This window comes from Gallinula chloropus (assembly GCF_964237585.1).
Source record: "Gallinula chloropus genome assembly, chromosome: 5".
Taxonomy (NCBI): domain Eukaryota; kingdom Metazoa; phylum Chordata; class Aves; order Gruiformes; family Rallidae; genus Gallinula; species Gallinula chloropus.
In genome coordinates this window covers 65,808,058-65,826,585 of record NC_140090.1, presented here as the reverse complement: position 1 = coordinate 65,826,585, position 18,528 = coordinate 65,808,058, and the positions used below count along the sequence as shown (strand labels likewise).

At 35.6% G+C, this 18,528-nt stretch overlaps 1 protein-coding gene across 1 annotated transcript in view; it reads left to right on the top strand.

Annotated features, from left to right (window-relative positions):
• The window catches only part of KNDC1 (kinase non-catalytic C-lobe domain containing 1), a gene marked incomplete at both ends in the record, with an annotated part of 62,429 nt that extends 44,244 nt beyond the window's left edge, over nucleotides 1–18,185 (top strand). The window contains 15 exons of the mRNA XM_084264321.1: nucleotides 622–713; nucleotides 1,988–2,388; nucleotides 10,258–10,351; nucleotides 10,458–10,555; nucleotides 10,853–11,064; nucleotides 12,524–12,637; nucleotides 13,005–13,152; nucleotides 13,403–13,582; nucleotides 14,499–14,711; nucleotides 15,027–15,109; nucleotides 16,071–16,221; nucleotides 16,644–16,766; nucleotides 16,866–16,925; nucleotides 17,549–17,706; nucleotides 17,954–18,185. Of these exons, the coding sequence (XP_084120447.1) occupies nucleotides 622–713; nucleotides 1,988–2,388; nucleotides 10,258–10,351; nucleotides 10,458–10,555; nucleotides 10,853–11,064; nucleotides 12,524–12,637; nucleotides 13,005–13,152; nucleotides 13,403–13,582; nucleotides 14,499–14,711; nucleotides 15,027–15,109; nucleotides 16,071–16,221; nucleotides 16,644–16,766; nucleotides 16,866–16,925; nucleotides 17,549–17,706; nucleotides 17,954–18,185 (2,359 nt within the window). The remainder of the gene's footprint in view (nucleotides 1–621; nucleotides 714–1,987; nucleotides 2,389–10,257; nucleotides 10,352–10,457; nucleotides 10,556–10,852; nucleotides 11,065–12,523; nucleotides 12,638–13,004; nucleotides 13,153–13,402; nucleotides 13,583–14,498; nucleotides 14,712–15,026; nucleotides 15,110–16,070; nucleotides 16,222–16,643; nucleotides 16,767–16,865; nucleotides 16,926–17,548; nucleotides 17,707–17,953) is intronic.
• Nucleotides 18,186–18,528: the final 343 nt, after the last annotated feature.

Sequence of the window (18,528 nt, the reverse complement as noted above, 5' to 3'; positions counted from 1 at the left end):
TGTTGCAGCTGAATCGTTGACATATATGAAGAGGTCATCATCTATGAATTTACATGTTACAAAGTAAAGTTTTGGAGAGTGAAAAGGAAATAATTTATTATCCAGGAAAAAAAACCCAACCAGTTCTAGGTTTTAGATCAAACACAACTACCTTTAATCTCTGAGGCAGTGCCTACTTAACGTTCTTCAAAGAATTCAGCATTTTTTAATTGTTAATTTCTTTGACTTAAATTTATTATTATTATTATTAGGGATGACTTAGAGTCAGACTGTTATTTAGAAGTTGAATCTGGAGTGAAAAACCATTACAGTAATTTGCAGTCTAAATTATGCCTGGAGTTATGCCTTCTGTTTGTATGTATTCTGGTACTTCTTTTGGAATTTTGCTAAATGCAGTAAAGGAAAATCTCTGTATATTACTCAGAGGGCTTTAATGTCCACTTCAGCTTTTTTTTTTTCTTGTAAAATAACAACTGAAGCTGAACACACAAACTTCAGGAGGTATATAAATTCTACAAAACCCTTCATATACATGGTAGCATTATTTTTAAGATCTCATTTTACTCATGTAAATATAATAGTATATGAAACATTATTTTTTTCTTAATCCTGTATTTTCAGCATAACTGAGGTAGATGATTCAAAGTGTGACAATGTGTTCCAAGACCTGAAGAAATCCGGTAGCCTTTTGGCAAGCAGCGATCAGACAGAGGGTGAGAAGGCAGTCCGTGCTTCTAGATCTTTGTGTGTGCTAAGAATCCATCAATGACACAAGTTTTGAGAGAGAGCAAAATGAACAGTGGGTCAAATGATTTTTTTAAAATAGTTTTGCCTTTTGATCACAAACTTGGTTACAGGACACCACTTCAGGGCAATTGTTGAGGTATATTAGTGGATTGTTTATTTGCAATTTGTCAGTGTAGGCTTTGCATCTTTTCTGGCATACTTTGTGGTTGGAGGTTTTCAGAATATTCCATCTTTCAGTAACTGAACTCAAAACTGAGCTAGGACTGGTAAATCCCATAATTATAACAAAACCATTACCATTTCTAGGCTTGGGGTATTCAAGCACAGCTTGTATTTGATTGCTGGTTTATCAGTATTTCATTTTTTTAAGATAGTTCAACTAAGTTTCAGCATTTAAACTCAGTTCTCCATTTTGAGAAAGGTAAACTCCCTGTTCTTTATTGAATGGGTTATACCCGAATATTGTTAATTTTCATGGTGAAACACAAATATATATGGTTATACTTGGCTGCTGTCATTCTGTGTTAGTTTTCCATTTTGGCTCAGAATGATTGCAGGTGTAAACCCAGACTTTCCCATGGGATATGTGATTTCTTTGCACCAGTAATTTAGGACTGTTTGACTCACAGGTGGCATATCTAAGTTTAAGTGAAAAGGAAGACTTCTGTCAGGTGTAAAAGCTCCTGTCAGCATCATACAAAACTTTGACTGTCATCTCAGTCCCTTAAGGTTGGTAGTAGCTATTAGAACTCTAGAGAAGTCCCATCACAGCTCAAGGGATTGAGTCCTGTAGGAGTAGAAAGTTTAACAATATGTTCCCTTTGGCTCTATCAAGTATTCTTGCCCTCTATGTATGGAACAAAAGTTCAATATTTATGGATTGAAAAAGCCTCTAGGACTAAAGTTTTTACTTATATATATGCAGGTCTGACACTTAACTTTTTTTAAATCTTCTGTACTATGCGTTGTTTAAATGCTTGTTGCAGATGTGCAAAAAATAATTTGTAATTTTCAGAGGTGCATTTCCTAACTATTGCTTAATAGTTCTTAAGTGTCTTTAACCTTTATCATTTTATAATGTATACATGTGAAAAAGAAAGCACAAAGCCAAAATAAGCATCTAGTGCCACTGCAGCACATAGGTGGTCTCATAACTGCGTTTGGTATGTGTGGTGTTATAACAAAGGATGCATTCCAACACCTGACCTGTTTTTCTTTTTTGCCCATGCACCCACTTTAGGAGGAAGGGAAACAACCTTTGATGTGAAGGCCAAGCCTATGATAAATACATCATTAGCTAACGTGGATTTTGATGAGTCATCTTCAGATGATTTCAAAAAGGAATTGAGGCTGCACAATACTATCTCAATAGAGGAAGAGGAACAATGTTCACAAAGCAACGGTGGTATTGGTCCAGGCTTCCCAGAAGAAAATACAGAGCCAGGGGAAGAGACCATGTTAAAGATAGCTGGCAACAGCTACCTTGTGTCTTCCAATCTACCTGACTTTTGTGGCTGTAGTCCTGGTTGGAGCAGTGCGTTTTATGGAGCTGAATGTTTTGATTCAGAAGTTCATAGTTACATGAAAAACCTTGGAAAGCAGAAAGCAAGTGAGTCACAAAATATAGATGCTAAAAAAGTGGTGAGTATTTAAAATCATTAAAATACTTCTTTACTTGCTGGTTAAAAGTATGATAGTATTCATTGTGTTACAGTGAGTTGAAATCCCCTTCTTTTAAATACTGATTCTCAAGTGTTTTAAAATCCTCAAAATTTGTGATTATCCTTAATAAAGCAGGGTAAAGGGTAGTATTCCAAAAGAAAGAGCACAAACATCAAATTGAACTACAGCCCACCTCGTCTTGCTGACATACTCCCCTGTCACGTGCTCTGAGCCTTTTTACGTGGTCACAGTGAATTCCCTGATAGTTTCTCACCATTTGCCACCAGAATTGCTGCTGTTTGCTCGCATCTTCTCTTGGAGATGTCTAATTGTCAAGATGAGTGCAGCCTTGTGCATTTAATCAGCTTGGGGTTAATGGGGAAAGTATGGGTGAGGCTTGGGCTGATTTAGCTTGGCAATTACCTTAAAGACCATATCACATGTGCTTAATTTTTACATGTGTACATCTAGCTGTAACAAGCTTCAGTTTGTAAGTATTTTTTTAAATATTTCAAGTCCAAATCCACAGAGTAAGGACAACTATAGGAATCTATGTAGTTGGAGCTGGTTTGTGGGGAAAAAAAAAAACAGAAAAATTGAAGTGAACGAATTATTAATACTGAAAGTCCTATTAGTATAGGGACACCTGGTATCTTTTTCTGTCCCTAAGAATGGTTACTTGTTTAGTTTGTGTATCTGGCAGAAGCAATAAGGATATATATCTAATAAAGATGAAGCAGGAGATGCACTTCTAATGTGGATTTCCTTACTATGGGTAGTTAGTTGAATTTGTTCCTTTATTTTTAAGTGACCTTGATAAAGGAGAACTGAACAGCTGAGAACACAAACTAGACTTACCTGTTTCTAGATAATCCCAGTGGATCTATTTACATTCAATTTTTGTGAAGTAATGTGACCTCATTTCAGTTTTCAATAAAAAATATAACTTGACAACAGAAAAATAATTTGAACTACATTACTACTATTTCCATTAATGCATAAGAACTTGGTTAACCCAACAACCATAGAAGAGGCTAGGGAGGAAACAATCTGTAGAAAATTATATTGTGTTTATGCCTAGTATATTCCACTGGAAGAATACTATTGATACAAAGTGCAATTCATTCAGTTTAGCAATTCATTAACATTCATTCAGTAAACAATTCATTCAGACAGAAAGAAATTGCAAATTCCAATAGCTGAAAAAGATGAATGCTACTCTGAGAAGTGAACTTCTCTTCCTTGTGTTACCTAAAATTAGTCTGAAATCTTAATAGCTGGCCAAAAACTAGACTCTAATCTTCTGTCTCAGGTGGACAAACAAGAATAAAATAATTATTTGCAGACAATAGAAGCTTAATAGTTTTTATAAACAGTCTTCCTAATTTGTGAGATCCCTTTATGTCCAAGTTAGAAGAAATAGAATTATAAACTGTCATCTTCAGTTATGAAGTAATATTCAGTTTATATTATACCATTTTCTTCAGGGAAGGCTAGCAAAAGGTTGAGTAATTTTGTACAGCATAGAAATGTTTTGAATGCATTACAGAAGGAAAATTAATTTTCAAAAAACATTTATGTGCAGAAAGGAATATTCTGTGATGTGCTGTTTATATTTAAAAAATCTTGGTATAGTAGAATGTCTAGGTTTAAAATATTTTTAATATTGTATTAAGTGGGTGGGCTTTTGGGGAGGTGTAATTAAAATGCTTTTTAAATGTCTTGTTACTACAAATTCAACACAGGGTAGTTTAAAATACTTTTTGGTCTTCTGACTATTTCTTTCACTACCATAACATCAACAACTTTGATGTTTGCACTGGCATTACTACAACACTGACTTTCTGTTCAAACTCAGCTTCTTCCAAATGTGTTTCAAATAAAAACTTCCAGAATCATCATGCTCCAATTACAGCAATCTTGAACATTTAACCTGAGCAAAGAAAACCTTCCTAAAATCCTGCTGTTTTTCCAAACTCTATCAGTCAGGACAATTTCTGAAATAAGCTATTAGCAATATTGTTGAAACAAGATGAACTGTTAAAAGGTTTTCTGGTTTTATATGCAAGAAAGTGAAAAACGGTGAAACAAATTTATTTTTCTGCTATTGCAGTAGTCAGGAGACAGTGATTCTTTGCTGTAAGACAATCAATCATCAACATGTAAGTGATGAGCAGCTCTACCCAAGTGTTCTGCTGACTCTGACACCTGATTGATCAAACCAAACACTACAAATCAACTGTGAAAATGTATTACATTATTCTAAACTCTATACCAGCAGCTGACAAAGACCAGTTCATATCTCATTTTGAACAATATGGGTGTTGTTGGTATTGTTGATAGGGGTAGGATGTAATATTTGTAAGTCCTTGTGTATTGTACTTTGATGTAGCTACACAGTGTTTTCAGCTAGTTTTATTTAATAACATGAATATTTTTACATGTTATATTTGGAATATGTGTTATTTAGAAAACAAATCTGGTCATTAATCATTGGCATTTATGAAGTGTTAACACAGTTAAAGTGTAAATGTTGAATAGAACTGTGCACATTTGGAGGGAATGATGCACTGTCTGAAACAAAATACTGAAAAAATAAAATAAGCTCAATGTGAAAATTAACATGATTTTTCTGCCAAAGTAGAAGCTCAAAAATGACAATTATTATAGTGGCCATCTTCCCACTGTAAAATCTAACGGAGAAAAGGTGTGTCCTATATCCAGTCCAGAAGGACTACAAAGTCCAAAGAAAGGCTCGTAAATGGCTGGTTTGAGCAGGAGGGTGGTCTGAGTTGCTGGAGGAAAGCTCTGCCTCTCTTGGAAGGTAGAGTTGTTTGTCTTCTCCCTATCCTTACTCCTTTAAATCATCTGTTTACCATTTTTATTTCAAAAAACAGTACCTTGATTAGCTGTAGTCTAGTTTTCGTTGTCTGTTGAGGATTATATCAACCTAGTTTTTGCCATGTCTGACAGATTTTAAAAAGTCATCAATAAAGTTGAGCTGATTGTACAGCTTTGTGGTAAAGTGGGATAAAGCTGTGGAGTTGTTGTTTCAAGGAGGGAATGTTTAAAGGCAGTTAGATATTTGAGCTTGACTACATTTGTCTGACTTAGTGGCATTCCCCTTTCATAGAGATAGGTCTGCTTGTTCTGTTCAGTTTGTGTCTCAATTCAGTACTGAGTGAGAATCTAACCACACAACAAACTACAGTTTTGGATATGAATACATCTCATTAATGTGGTTATCTTACTTCTCCAATTAAAATATTTATAGGATTCACATGTTTATTCATTTACTTTCTAAAACTAAATGGAATTAAATTTTGTATATCTGTGTGTAGGTTTGAGAACATGCAAATTCTGAGAAACTCTAAATGAAAGAACACATAATTATAATTTATGGCAAACAAATACTCTGTCATAAAAATAATTAACTTTTCTATTTTTCTGCTGGAACCTGTTGGATATTGTCTGCACCTTAGACAAGTTGTGATTTAATTTATTAATTTATTTTATTATGGAAAAAGTAAAACATTTGTTATATGATAAACAGTAACAATAGAATTAATCAAGCTATTATTATTCTTTTTTAAACGGTAACATATGTTTGAAAGGAATGTGAAATCACTACCATAAAGAAAATATTTATGAATCAAGGTGATGCATTTCAAGTGTTGTAAGAATAATTAATGCTTTACCGTGTAGGGGCTTTTGAAATAGTTCATTGCAGTTTTTAAGGTCAGCAAAGGTTAATCTGCATTTTTAAAAGTTATTTTAGAAGTTAACAAAAGTTAGTCCATAGGCAAGCAAATCCATGTCCCCTGGCTAACATCAACTCTAGTCCAGGAGCTGCTGATTTAGCACCCTCAGACAGAGTACATCCAGGCAAACCAAACCAAGTCCTTGCAGCAGAGCAAGAACTGAAGGCAGCCACTAAGGCTGCAGTTTCTCTAGGAGGATGTCCAAGTCTGCCCTCACAATGAGAAGAGGGATTTTTTTTTTCTCTGTAGGCTAATAATCTTGCTTCATGTGCGCTTTGCAGCCACAAGCTTTCACTCCTAGCCTTTGCCCTTTTCCTCTGACCACTCTAGGTTTTGGTTATCCCCCAGATCTCACAATCTACTTGTAAGAGTCTCCACAGAACTTCAGCACACCCAAGCTATGACTAGGATGGTTCTAGGTTTTACATATTCTGACCACAATTTTCCCTTTGCCATTGCTTTTCTTTTTTTTTTTTTCCCTTTTCCCTCTTTGCCAATATTCTGCATCCATTAGTGAAACCACTCCTCAGCATATAAAAAACCTTGTGCTTCAAGGACAGATTGGAATTTGCAATTTTCCTAAGTAAACAAAATCACTCTGTCATTCCTTTGCTCCCTAGACTAAGGGATGTTCTGTATAAAATTGTCCTGATAAATTTACTTCAGAGGAAGCAGAACAATTGACTGTATAACTTCATCAAAAATCCCTATATTCTAAACCAACCTAAAGTGGAAGGTGATGTGAAGCAGAGTTGGAGTCTGCTAATAACTTCATTTCCGCTCACACCAATTTATTTGTGTCCTGGTTTTGGCTGGGATAGTTTATTTTCTTACTAGCAGCTGGTATAGTACTGTCCTGTGGATTTAGGATGGTAATGATGTTAATACACTGATGTTAGTTATTGCCAAGCTGTCAAGGACTTTTCATCTTCTCATACTGGCCTGCCAATGAGAAGGCAAGGGGTGCCCAAAAAATGGAGAAGGGGCACAGCCAGGACAGCTGATCCAAACTGGCCAAAAGAATATGCCATACCCCATGATGTCAGGCTCAGTGTATAACTGGGGCTTGACTGAGAAGGTTACAGCTGAGGAGCTAGTAGACCATCAGCTCTGCATAGTGAGCAATTGTCCACATTATTATTTTTATTATTAATAATAATTGTATTTATTATTTTCCTTTTCTGTCCTATTAAACTGACTTTATCTTAACCCAGTTTTTTTGATTCCCTCATCCCACTACAGTGGGCAGGGAGTGAGTGGTTGTGTGGTGATTGTCTGCTGGGTCAAACCATGACAGTCCTTTTGGTGCCTAGTGTGGGGCTCAAAAGATTGAGAGAACAGATCAGACCAGAGCATGTTCAAACAAATTTGCTGTAAGCATTGAATTGTATTAGTTCAATAGCTGCTGGTCACAGTGTTGCATTACCTGTTTGCATGGTTGTGTCATGGAAGTCCTTGCTTGCATTATGCATCCCCTATGGTGCTGTTTATCATATCTGGGAGCTGGAGGAGGATTTTCCTTTTACTACACGGTGTACTTCTCACTAAAGGTAACGTTGTTGGCCATGAGAAAGGTTTGGTCTGTGCAGCCCGCAGTGCTGTCACTTCCGTACCTCGGGCGCCATCTCCCGAGAATTGTTCAGCATCACACTCTCGACGCTTTTTCCTCGGAGAACCGATCCATGGGGGAGATGGGGGGCAGGGAATACTTTCACCTTCACCTTCCTCGTTGCAACAGCTTTTGAGCATTTAGAATTTTCTTGGGATGTGCAAGCCAATATGCTCCCGTTGCTGTGTCTCCTGAATGTGTTTAAGGTCTTGTTTAGGGATGAACAACTATTTTCAAACATCACCCAGAGATCTGCCCCAAGGCTGGCTAGTTATGAGTTGTGGGGTAAGCATGGGCAGATGCCTGGGATGGTGGGCACATCTGGTGTTTTGGAACTTCACCCTTGAATGAGTACAGATTCCTGGAAAACTAGTAGAATATCTGGAAAAAAAATATGCTGTCACCCTGGCAATCCCAGAGACGTACAAATCTTCCTCAACAGTGGACACTTTTTCCCCAACATTAGATGGATACTTCTAAGATTCATCTGGACAGGGTGCTGGGTTATCTTATGTAGGTAGAGGTGTTGTCTAGACAGAGCTTTTGCCAAGAAAGGTTGGGACAGGTGATCCTTAAGGTCCCTTCCAACCTGGTTTTCTATGATTTAAACCACTGTAATGTGCTGGTGACTGGCCCATGCCTACCAAGCTCTGTTCAACACTATTCATTCGCTCAAAGGGAACAGGTGGTGTCTGGATCTGATGAAATAATGACAGGCATTGTGGCAGAATCAGAGAAACAGTGCTTACCGGTATCAGTCACCCCTACAGCAGAAGAAGAAATACACAAAAAAAGGCCAAAGGGATATTCCATACTATATGACATCATGCTCAGTACATCACTGGGGGTTGGCCAGGAGATGGGGCAGCCCAAGAACTAGCAGAGAATCAGCTCCAGGTGATGAACAATTGTGCTGTGCATCATTTTTTTATATTATTTATCATTGTCTTCATTATTATTGTTAAAATTATCTTTCTTCTCTATCCTATGAAACTATCTTTATCTCAACCAGCGAGTTTTACTTTATTTCTCTGTTTTTTTCCCCCAATCCACTGAAGGGGGGAGTGATCAAACAGATAGTTGGTTGTTTTAGCTGCTGGCCAGGTTAAACCAGGATAAGGGGACAAACCACTTCTGTCCATCAGATTCCAAATATCAGCAAATGGCCACTCTTTCTGATTCCCATTGTGTGTCCGTAGTCTCTTGTCAACTTGTTTTCACTTTAATTGATGGAACAAACCCAGACCTTTAAATAAAAGCAAGCAGTTCCCTATTCAGAATCCGGATAGTAGAATTCCTGTGCTTTTACTACTCTCACGGTGATTATGTAGTGGTAAGTCTTTTAAAAATCCACAGGGCTTTTGTGACTCTGATGAACTATGTTGTTTAACCTTTAGAGCTTTTCTGGAAAAGCAGTGACAGGTTTTTTCTCAAACTCAGATTAATTTCTAGTAAATCCATCCCATTAAATCTAACCTATTTACCGATCTGCTATTTTATGTTAGCTCTGAGCTATGTGTTTTCTGATCACCCTGCTTGTGGGAGTTGAGTCTGCTGCATTCAGTGAACTTATTCCATTTAAAATGCTGTTTTGTGTAACTGGGTCACTGGTAGTTAGTTTAGGACCCAAGTGCAAAAATCACCACTTTTGAAAAGCACAATACACATTATGTTTGTTATTTCATAATAAATCAGAAGCTGAATTCAAAGTGGATGACCGATTTTCATTGGTTGGTAAAACAATGAACCCTTTGATAGGCAAAAAAATGGAAATGCTTACATTAAAATTTATATTATTGTGAGAAGCCCAATATACTTTCATTTTAATCTATTGCTTAAGTTACATGATTCTATAGAAATTTAAATTATTTTTTCAATTATGTAAAATGCATAAATATAACTTATGCAAGCTGAACTCCAAAATTGCTATTTTATTTATAGAACAGCTCTTCTATCTGCTTTCTGACCTGGTTGTATAATATGATGTAATTATACTTGTTTGGAAACCATTGCTTTCAGTTAAATATTTAGGTTTTGCTGGAAATATAGGTCAGCAGCTTAACAGAACATTTCTGGGGTATGCACTGATTTCAGAACCCATCGCTTTTAATTCTGGATGACTGCTCAGTGTAGCTTTTTAAAATGCTCTTGGAAAAATAAGTATGAGTGCAATTATAACTAAAGCCATATTTTTTTATATAGAAGGATTCAGACAAGCTTCAAAGTCTCATCATACAGAAATCAGCTGCAGTTCTTAAGCTGTAAAATTGTGACATAGCTAATGTTTTTCTGGGTACAGGTGGAGCTCATTCTAACTTGCATGTAAGCACAGTGTGAAAGGTAGTTTTTCCTGGCTAATATCATATACTTGTCTGTTTGGATATTCTTTTTTCAAAATAATTCTCCTTTTAAACTTCAGTTTACTACTAGAACCTCAGATTTACTGTTCTGATCCTAATCCTTTTCCTCTTTAAACAGGAACTAGAACAATTACTAATGATGGAGACAAAAAATTACAGAAAGACCATCAAGTTTTATCAGAAACTATTGCAGAAAGAAAGAAGAAGCAAAGGTAAGATTATAGCAGCTTGCTGGTAATTAAATGGGTGCATTTTAAGGATTTCTCCCTATAGATCAATTTCATTGATATTCTTGTGCTCTGTGTGTTAAATCTAAAGGTCCTGAAACAAAATCTATGTTGCTGAAATTGAGAGGACAGCTACAGGAGATGAAATCAAAAGTTCAGTTTCTTGAATTGGTGAAGAAATATGTGCAGGCAAGTCAGACTTTATTTTGCCTTTGTTTTATTTGTCATTTCATTACTGCATTAGTGTAGTTGGCAGCTTAAGTCAGTATATGAAATGTGAAATGTTTTGTGTCAAAATGCCAAATTAAGTACGATCTAAAAGAATTACTAAAATGTAATCACCACTAGTTTTGTTTGAATAGGAAAAAAAGGCAGCATTCGCATGAAATGTGATTTGGCTTGAAGTTGAGTTGACTGCGTTTTCTGTGGGTTTTTCTCTTTATTTTCCTACGTTTTCTTTTCATGTGGCTTTGCATCTTTAAGCAGATCATGTATGCAGAGCAGTGGGGTGTGGAATCCCGTGTGCTTCTTACAGTCATTCACAATGGGAGAACCGACACCATGGATGTGGCACCTGCAGATGAGTCGTCACTGCTTCTTTACTATAACACAGAGAAACACCAATGCAATAATCAAAACGGAGCAAGAGTTCTGCAGGCTGGGACACCACTTGGTTTAATGGCTTATTTATATTCTAGGTATAGTATATTTTGCACATCCTTAATTGGGAGTGGGTTGGGGCATAGTTGCTAATTAAGAAAAAAATGGTCTCTGTGATAAATCTAAGTTACTCAACATTGCATTAATTTTCCTTTCCTGTACCCAGTTAGTTATTTCTATGCACACTTTTTTGCAGAAATGGGCATGGAAATGGCAAAAGAGAGCCTGATAAGAAATAGCCAACCTGCTAAATTTGGATTTGATTAAAATTCAAAGCATTTGATAATAAATCAAAACCTAATGGCTTTAATTTTTTTTATCCTTTACTTTTTTGAGGCTTAGCTGTGATAGTTGCCATGGAACCAAGGTTTTATATTCCTGCCAGCAGTATAACAATTCTTCAGAATATATAATTTGATAACTTTTATTAATAGGGTCTGGATGTAGAAAAGTATAGGCTCTTTTTTACAAATTATCAGCCCAGCCCTTGTGAATGATCAAGATGTGGGTTTGTCTTGGGTCTTAAATGTCCTTTAACCCTCAACTAGTGTAAGGGCAATGTTATTCTAAACAATAATGGCATGAAGGATGGGAACCACCTGAGAGACTCCATCAGACTCTGCCACTGTAGGATTCTAAATGTATGTCGACCCAGATGATTACTAATTTGTACTTTTGTCTGGTTTGTAGAGTCAGAAAGATGCAAGGATTTGAATACTGTATTTCTGAAAGCTAAAAATGAAATAGAGCATTTTAAGCTCTAAAGGAAGGTAGGAGAGAGCAACTTCCTCCCAACTACTTCTCCTGGCTCATCCTGACACTTTAGACCCAGTTACTTATCCTGGTCTTATCCTACTTATCCTTACAAGTGCTGCTTTTTCTTCTACTTAATGTTTTGCACAAAGTAAACAAATTGATTAGGAATCAGAGCTTCCACATTCATCAAACCCAAACTGTTAAGGTTAGCTGTAAGCCATCAGGGAGACAAGATAATTAACTTATGTTAAAATCTTGCATATGCGTGTGTGTGTGTGTATTTATGTAAAAATAAAACACATTAAAAAAGTATATCTGGTTGTTAAAGCAGCTGCTGCTCTAATTAGCACTACAGGATATATTTTTTTGCTAAAAGTATCTACTTTTTTATGCTGTTATAGTTTTTCAAAAATCTTTTAAAGCAAGTGAGATTCTAGAAAAAAGAAAAGTTCTTCCATACTATCTCGAATGTAACATTTGATAATAGTAGAAATTTAAGTGGGCCTTCACAGAATTCCAAGTAGAGAAACTTTTTTAAAAACTAAGTATGCTTTCATTGTTTGCAATCACAATATTTGTTGTGGTAAAATAAAACTAAAAGGAATCACGGTTTTCTGTAGCGCTTGAGAATTTGAAATTGCTACTAGTTCGTGATATTTTGAGGATTTTTCTTGTTGCTGTACTCTAATAAAAGAATGAATTGTGTTCTTGTTTGTCTGAAGTTTTTCTTGTGCTTCACAGAAATGCATTTTTGGAAGGTTATGTACAGCAGTTTCTCTACACGTTTCGCTATTTCTGCACACAAGAAGAATTTTTGCAGTTTCTTCTTGATAGAATCAGCAGCACTTTATCCAGGTACAATAATTTCCTGCAAAAATACTGTCAAAGCACAAGTGACTTTTTTCCCCCACTGGCAAATAGCTGTTTCTGAAAAGAACTACTTAATTAAATTGAATGTTGATGTTTGTTTTTGTTAGGCACTCTTGACAAGTGAGAGTGAAACTAGAGCAAGTGCTGTATGTGATGATGTGCTTCCTTCCCTTTTCTTCTTACTTTTGCCAATTGTTCAGTGATGGATTCTGAGTGCCACCACAGCTTTGTTTCCATAGAGCCAGGCTGTATAGGGACTTGAAATGTAACAATTTAAGATAGAACAGTCAATACCAAATAATACTTGCGGATATCAATTTTGGTGAAATAAGTGCCTTTTTCTTCTCAACAGTGCAAGCCTGGATCCCTCCACATCACTTAGCAAAATATGTAACCGCAGTTTCTACATCCTGCAGGCTTGGATTGAAGACTGCTACAGTGTCGACTTTGCAACAAATACTGACCTTTTGTGTACCCTAAAAGAATTTATTTCTTCCAAGGTAAATCACAAGTTTAGTAGAAGCTTTAAGAAAAAAAAAAAATCAATTTAAGTCAGTTACATTATATTTAAGATTGTTGTTACAAAAACCTAATTACAATTAAAGAAAAATAAAAATAAAGTTATCTTTAACAACTATGTTCCATATGTCTGGTTTTGGACAAATGTGGGTCTTGTAGCTGTGTTGTGTCTTGCTTCTAATTTATGGGAAATTGAGTTCAATATTCTGTTAACCTGTTTTGCCCTTACAGGTTGCTCCATTAAATGGCTATGGTGAGCGCTTCTTGTCATTGCTTGAGGATGCTTCTGCCAGGAAAAGTGGCAGTGCTCTTCAAGGCTTCAGTATGGACAAATGTGAAGAGGAGGGCGAGGAGGAAAGAAAAACATTACATTCTTTATGTAAAAAGCTCTCAGAAGATGTATCCAGAAAGGCAGGTCTTATTTTGCATATATTATTTTCTGAGGAAAAAAAAAAGTAGACTATCCAACTTAGGGTCTACACTCTCTAGTAAAATTTATGTACAGACATTTAAATTTTGTTTTGAAAGTATCTATGGCCTAAACAGTTCTCTGTGTGAGTCATTTTAACACTTAATTGCACCCTGTCAGCTGTTTCAGTAATAATAGATAATCAAAGAAGGAAGTTGAACTCTTCATCCTTGATACTAGCATGTGACTCTTCGTTCCTAGGAAACATTTTCCCTCTCGTCAAACATTATTACTACAAGAATTAGTATATTAGGCATTTATCTTTGTAAGTCTACGGATTTATGAAAACACTGAGGGGTGAGGGGTTTCCTGCTAAAAAAGCCTGTGGTAAAACTTATCTGAACTTTTGTCTGTATTTACTGGCTCATGTAGTGTGCCAGTGAAAAGTAACCCCAGCAGCTGGAGCATACTGTAGGTTTTCCTGGGGAAAAAAAAAAAAAAAATCTCTATTAGTGACCAAAATTACACATGGAAGTTAAAATGTATCAATAATGTGCAAGTTGAATTCAGAATCTAAACAAAAAGAGTACAAGAAATAGTAAGAAGTAAAATGTAAAACATAAAACTTGAGAACATAAACTATTTTATGTCAGCAAGCTTGAATGCATAGAAGTTTTGATTGTTGATTGAGATCTAGTAACCTGATGAGACTCATCAAGTGTGCATTTTATATTAATTTAAAATAGCAATGTTGAATAAACCAGTTAGTGTCTGGGCTAACCTTGAAGTTTAGCTGAAGAGCTTTGCATCCACAGAGGTGTTTAATGAAACATTCCAGAAAGTTAATTCAAGGGGAGACAGTGTTTTAGAGACGTTGTAACTTTATGTGGTTTTTGGTTGATTTTTTTTTTCCTACAGAACTTTAACTGGAAACTTTCCAAAGGGATGGGACCAATTGCACAGTATCAGAGAGAGCGACTGTACTCTATTTCATCAGTTTTGCCAAAGCCATGCTATAACAATTTTCCAGAATTCCCAGCCTCCTCTGCTAAGGCAGATGACGTGGGACCATATCTCTTGATAGAATATAGTGTGCAACAACTTTGTTGTCAGCTGACGTTACTGCAACAGGTACACAGGAGCAGGTTTACTTTGAAGTACAAATAACAGCTATACCCAGCCTTCTTTCTCTACTATTTTCTAACCCTGTTTCAAGCTTGTTTCATAGTATTTCATAAGACTTTGAATTAAAATAATCAAATTTTCTCTTAAAAATCTCTACAGTAAAATTTAGCATGATTAATTCTGTTCTTAGGCTGTGATGCCTCTAGTAAGTTTGCTGAAAGTGAGATGGGGAAGGGGAACCTCTGTCCTTTTTGTCCCTGCACATTTCAGAAGAACTGCTAGATCTAACAACAGATATATCTTGTTTGGGTTTTTTTTTAGGAAGTATTTAATAAATGTCACCCAGTACACTTCCTAAATTCAAGAGCACTTGGTGTTAAAGACAAATGTGTTGCTGTCCAAAAGTAAGTCGCTTATTTTAACTGCTCTTCTGTTCTCTTGATGCACAATGACTTACTGTGTTATACCTCTAATACATCCAGGAAGACAGAAATATTTAAAATAATTAATATCTTTTTTACAGACTAGATAGACTGCTTACTTTTTTTTTTAATTATATCTACCTATGCATGTATGTGCATGTGGTAGGTCACATTTGCAAGGTGATTTCTTTGAAATCCAAAGAAGGTCAGGTCAAAATATTTCTGAAGACTTATATAAGGTGTTCTGCTTCAAAGGTTTTATTTTTGTCAGAAAAAAATGGTTTCTGAAACAGGATACTTGATAATGCCTATGTGGATGTATATACATTTCAATACTCAGTGGTAATTAATGTTTTCATCCAGCAGCATGGACCTAATTTTAGTTGATTATAGTCTAGTTCCTACATACTCAGTGGATTCAGCAAGCTTCTAATTAGTACTTGTTAATTGCACTACCTGTAGTAGACTTTTCTGCCTAAGGATAGGGAATTAACATCTAAAGCAGCTCATCTTTTACAGATTGTTAAATGGCAGAGGCTAATCAGCTGGGTTTTCCTCATTTGGGGTTCAGGATTGGAAACTGGGTGCTGCCAGGAGGTATCAGGCTCGATTCCTGATGTCCTATCAGTTTTTAATGAGTTTGGTTTTCTGCCTGTTACTTTGTGCCAGACTGGATGGTTTGTTGTATTCACAAACAAGTGGTGAAGGTGTCTTCATGTGCAGAAATGTGTACTGCAGTGTGTTTATCTTGTAGTCACATATAATTATCTTGTAATTATAAGGAAGAAAAGGTTACATAGCTCACAGTGTACTCTGTAAAAGATTACAAAATCAAGACTGCAAGCACTGCAAAATTATTTTAAATAGTTAAAGCTGGCATCTTCACAAACAAGATTTTCTTTGAAAATATTTGTGCGTTCCCCTCCCCCCATTTTCTCCCTAGAGCCGTTTCTACCGAGACCGTTTCACTCAAAGCCTGTAATCTGTTCCTGTCCAAGTGTGTACAAGACCAATACCTTCTACAGATATTAAGCAATGCAGACAGTATCAGCACCTGGGTTGCTGCTGAAATTGTAACATGTCACACATCTAAGGTTTGTCGTTTTCCTGTTTTGTTAATTATGAAACATTTATTGTTGTATATGAGCTGCTATGTAGCAAAGCTGCATTAAATATTCTGAAATACACCTACAAGTGGGCAGTTAATATTTTGGTTTGTTCTCACAAGGACGGTCTTGGATGCCTTGGATGCTTTGTAGTAGCAGGTTTCAAAACCTAATAGAATGTAAAAAATGGGTTGACTGAGGAAAATGGATGTCAGAGTTTAACAAAGACAATTTGGTGATAGAAAAGAAAACACTGGTTGGAGGGAAATGTTACTATGGTGAAAAATTTTGATAAATTCAAAAAGAAAATGCATTTCTTCTTCCTTTTCATTTAACTTCATTATGTAGATTTACTGTATTTAGTGGGGTTTTTTAATACATGTGATATATCTGAATTATTTTTTCTTCAGCTGCAGGTGAACTTGTTATCAAAATTTCTTCTTATAGCAAAATGCTGCTATGAACAAAGAAATTTTGCTACTGCGATGCAAATCCTAGCAGGCTTGGAAAATCTAATTGTACGACAGTTACCAGTAAGTTTGGGACCCTGTTCACTAACTATTTTGCATAACATTTTTTTCCAAAACGGACATTAATGTGAAAAACAAAAATATATTTTGTTTTATTGTAAGGCCTGGAAAATTTTACCTGCAAAAGTGGCTGAAATAATGGAGGAACTCAAGGCTGTTGAGGTATAGTATAACATCTTTAATGTAAAAATACTACTTCGGGGTTGGAGAAGATGCAATATTTACTTAAATGAGTGACTCTGCAGAATGAAAGCCATAATTATAAAGTTGTATTATGAAGGAGATTTTAATTCAATTTAAGACTTTTTAATCTTAATCCAATCATTTACATTGATTTTCATCTCAGTTTTTCTCAAAGATGTATCCTGTGTGACTGAAAATCAAGAAAGACATGTCAAAGCAAGCCAGGACATTAGATAAAACTTTTTCTGATGATTTCTGCAGGAGCTTTGTGGCTGTAAGCTGTTTGTGAAAAATCTTAAACGCTTCTTTTATCACAGGCATCCTCTTACTGATCTAATTTTGAATTGTAGAGTGAAGTTCTAAAATGTAAATTTGACTGTGATTTAGAACAACTGAAATTATGTATGAAGTATCTTTTGATTAAAGTTACTTTGTGTACTTTAAAATATTTGCCACCAAATTAATTCAGCCTTCAACTGAAGTTGAAAGATAAAATTTATGACAAATAAATATGTAGTGCTACATGCATGAAATGGAGAACTTCTTGAAAAACCTGCACAGATACTTAATGTGAGATTTAGCTGTGTACTTTTTTAAACTAGGTGTTTTTAAAAAGTGACAGCTTGTGCTTGATGGAAGGAGAAAGATTCAAAACTCTTCCCACAATTCCATCAGCCCATGTTTTGGCTATGCACGTCCAACAGCTCGAAACTGGAGGCTTCACAATGACAAATGGAGCTCACAAATGGACTAAACTTAGGTAATATTTTAATTCTCTATGTATGTCACCTAAATGTTTAAAATAGAATATTGCTTAATGTGTTAATGAGAGCTAATGCAACATTTCAGTTAGTTTAGTTTCAGTCATCTAATGAAAAGGACATATACCATAGAAGAGAATGCTCAGTGCCTTTGAATTTCCTTTGAAGTTTGGGTTTGGGGGTTATTTTTAGTTGGGGTTTTCTATCAGCAGCACTAATATTTTTTTTACCATATTGTCTTTCAAGAAATATTGCAAAAGTTGTGAGCCAAGTTCATGCATTTCAAGAGAATCCTTATACATATACACCTGACTTCAAGCTGCAGTCTTACCTCAGACAAAGAATAACTTGTTTTAAAGATGCAGACATTTCCTCCTTGGCAGCTGACAACTCTGCCAACTTCCATCAGATACCAGCAGAAAAACATTCCCGAAAAATTCAGGACACACTGCGCAGAATGAAGGCAACGTTTCAGTAATTATTTACATTTCATCTGTTCTATTCCAAGTGTAGGTTGTAAAACTTGATTAAGTTGACTTCACCTCCTGGACCAATTCCCAAGCAAATACTTTAGTGAAGTGACTTAAAACATTATCTCAAGTTGAAACTGTTATATTTCTTAACATGGAATTATAAAATGCTGATTAACGAGATTTGATTCCCTGCAACTGGATGACAGATCAAAAGAATAAAAATAAAGATAAAAGTAAAGAGAGAGTATAGATGAAAAGAATGATTAATTTTGTCACCGTTATTTAGCATTAAAAAATAATTAGCCCACAAAGAAATATCTAAAAATTACTGTGCACGTAAGTTACAAT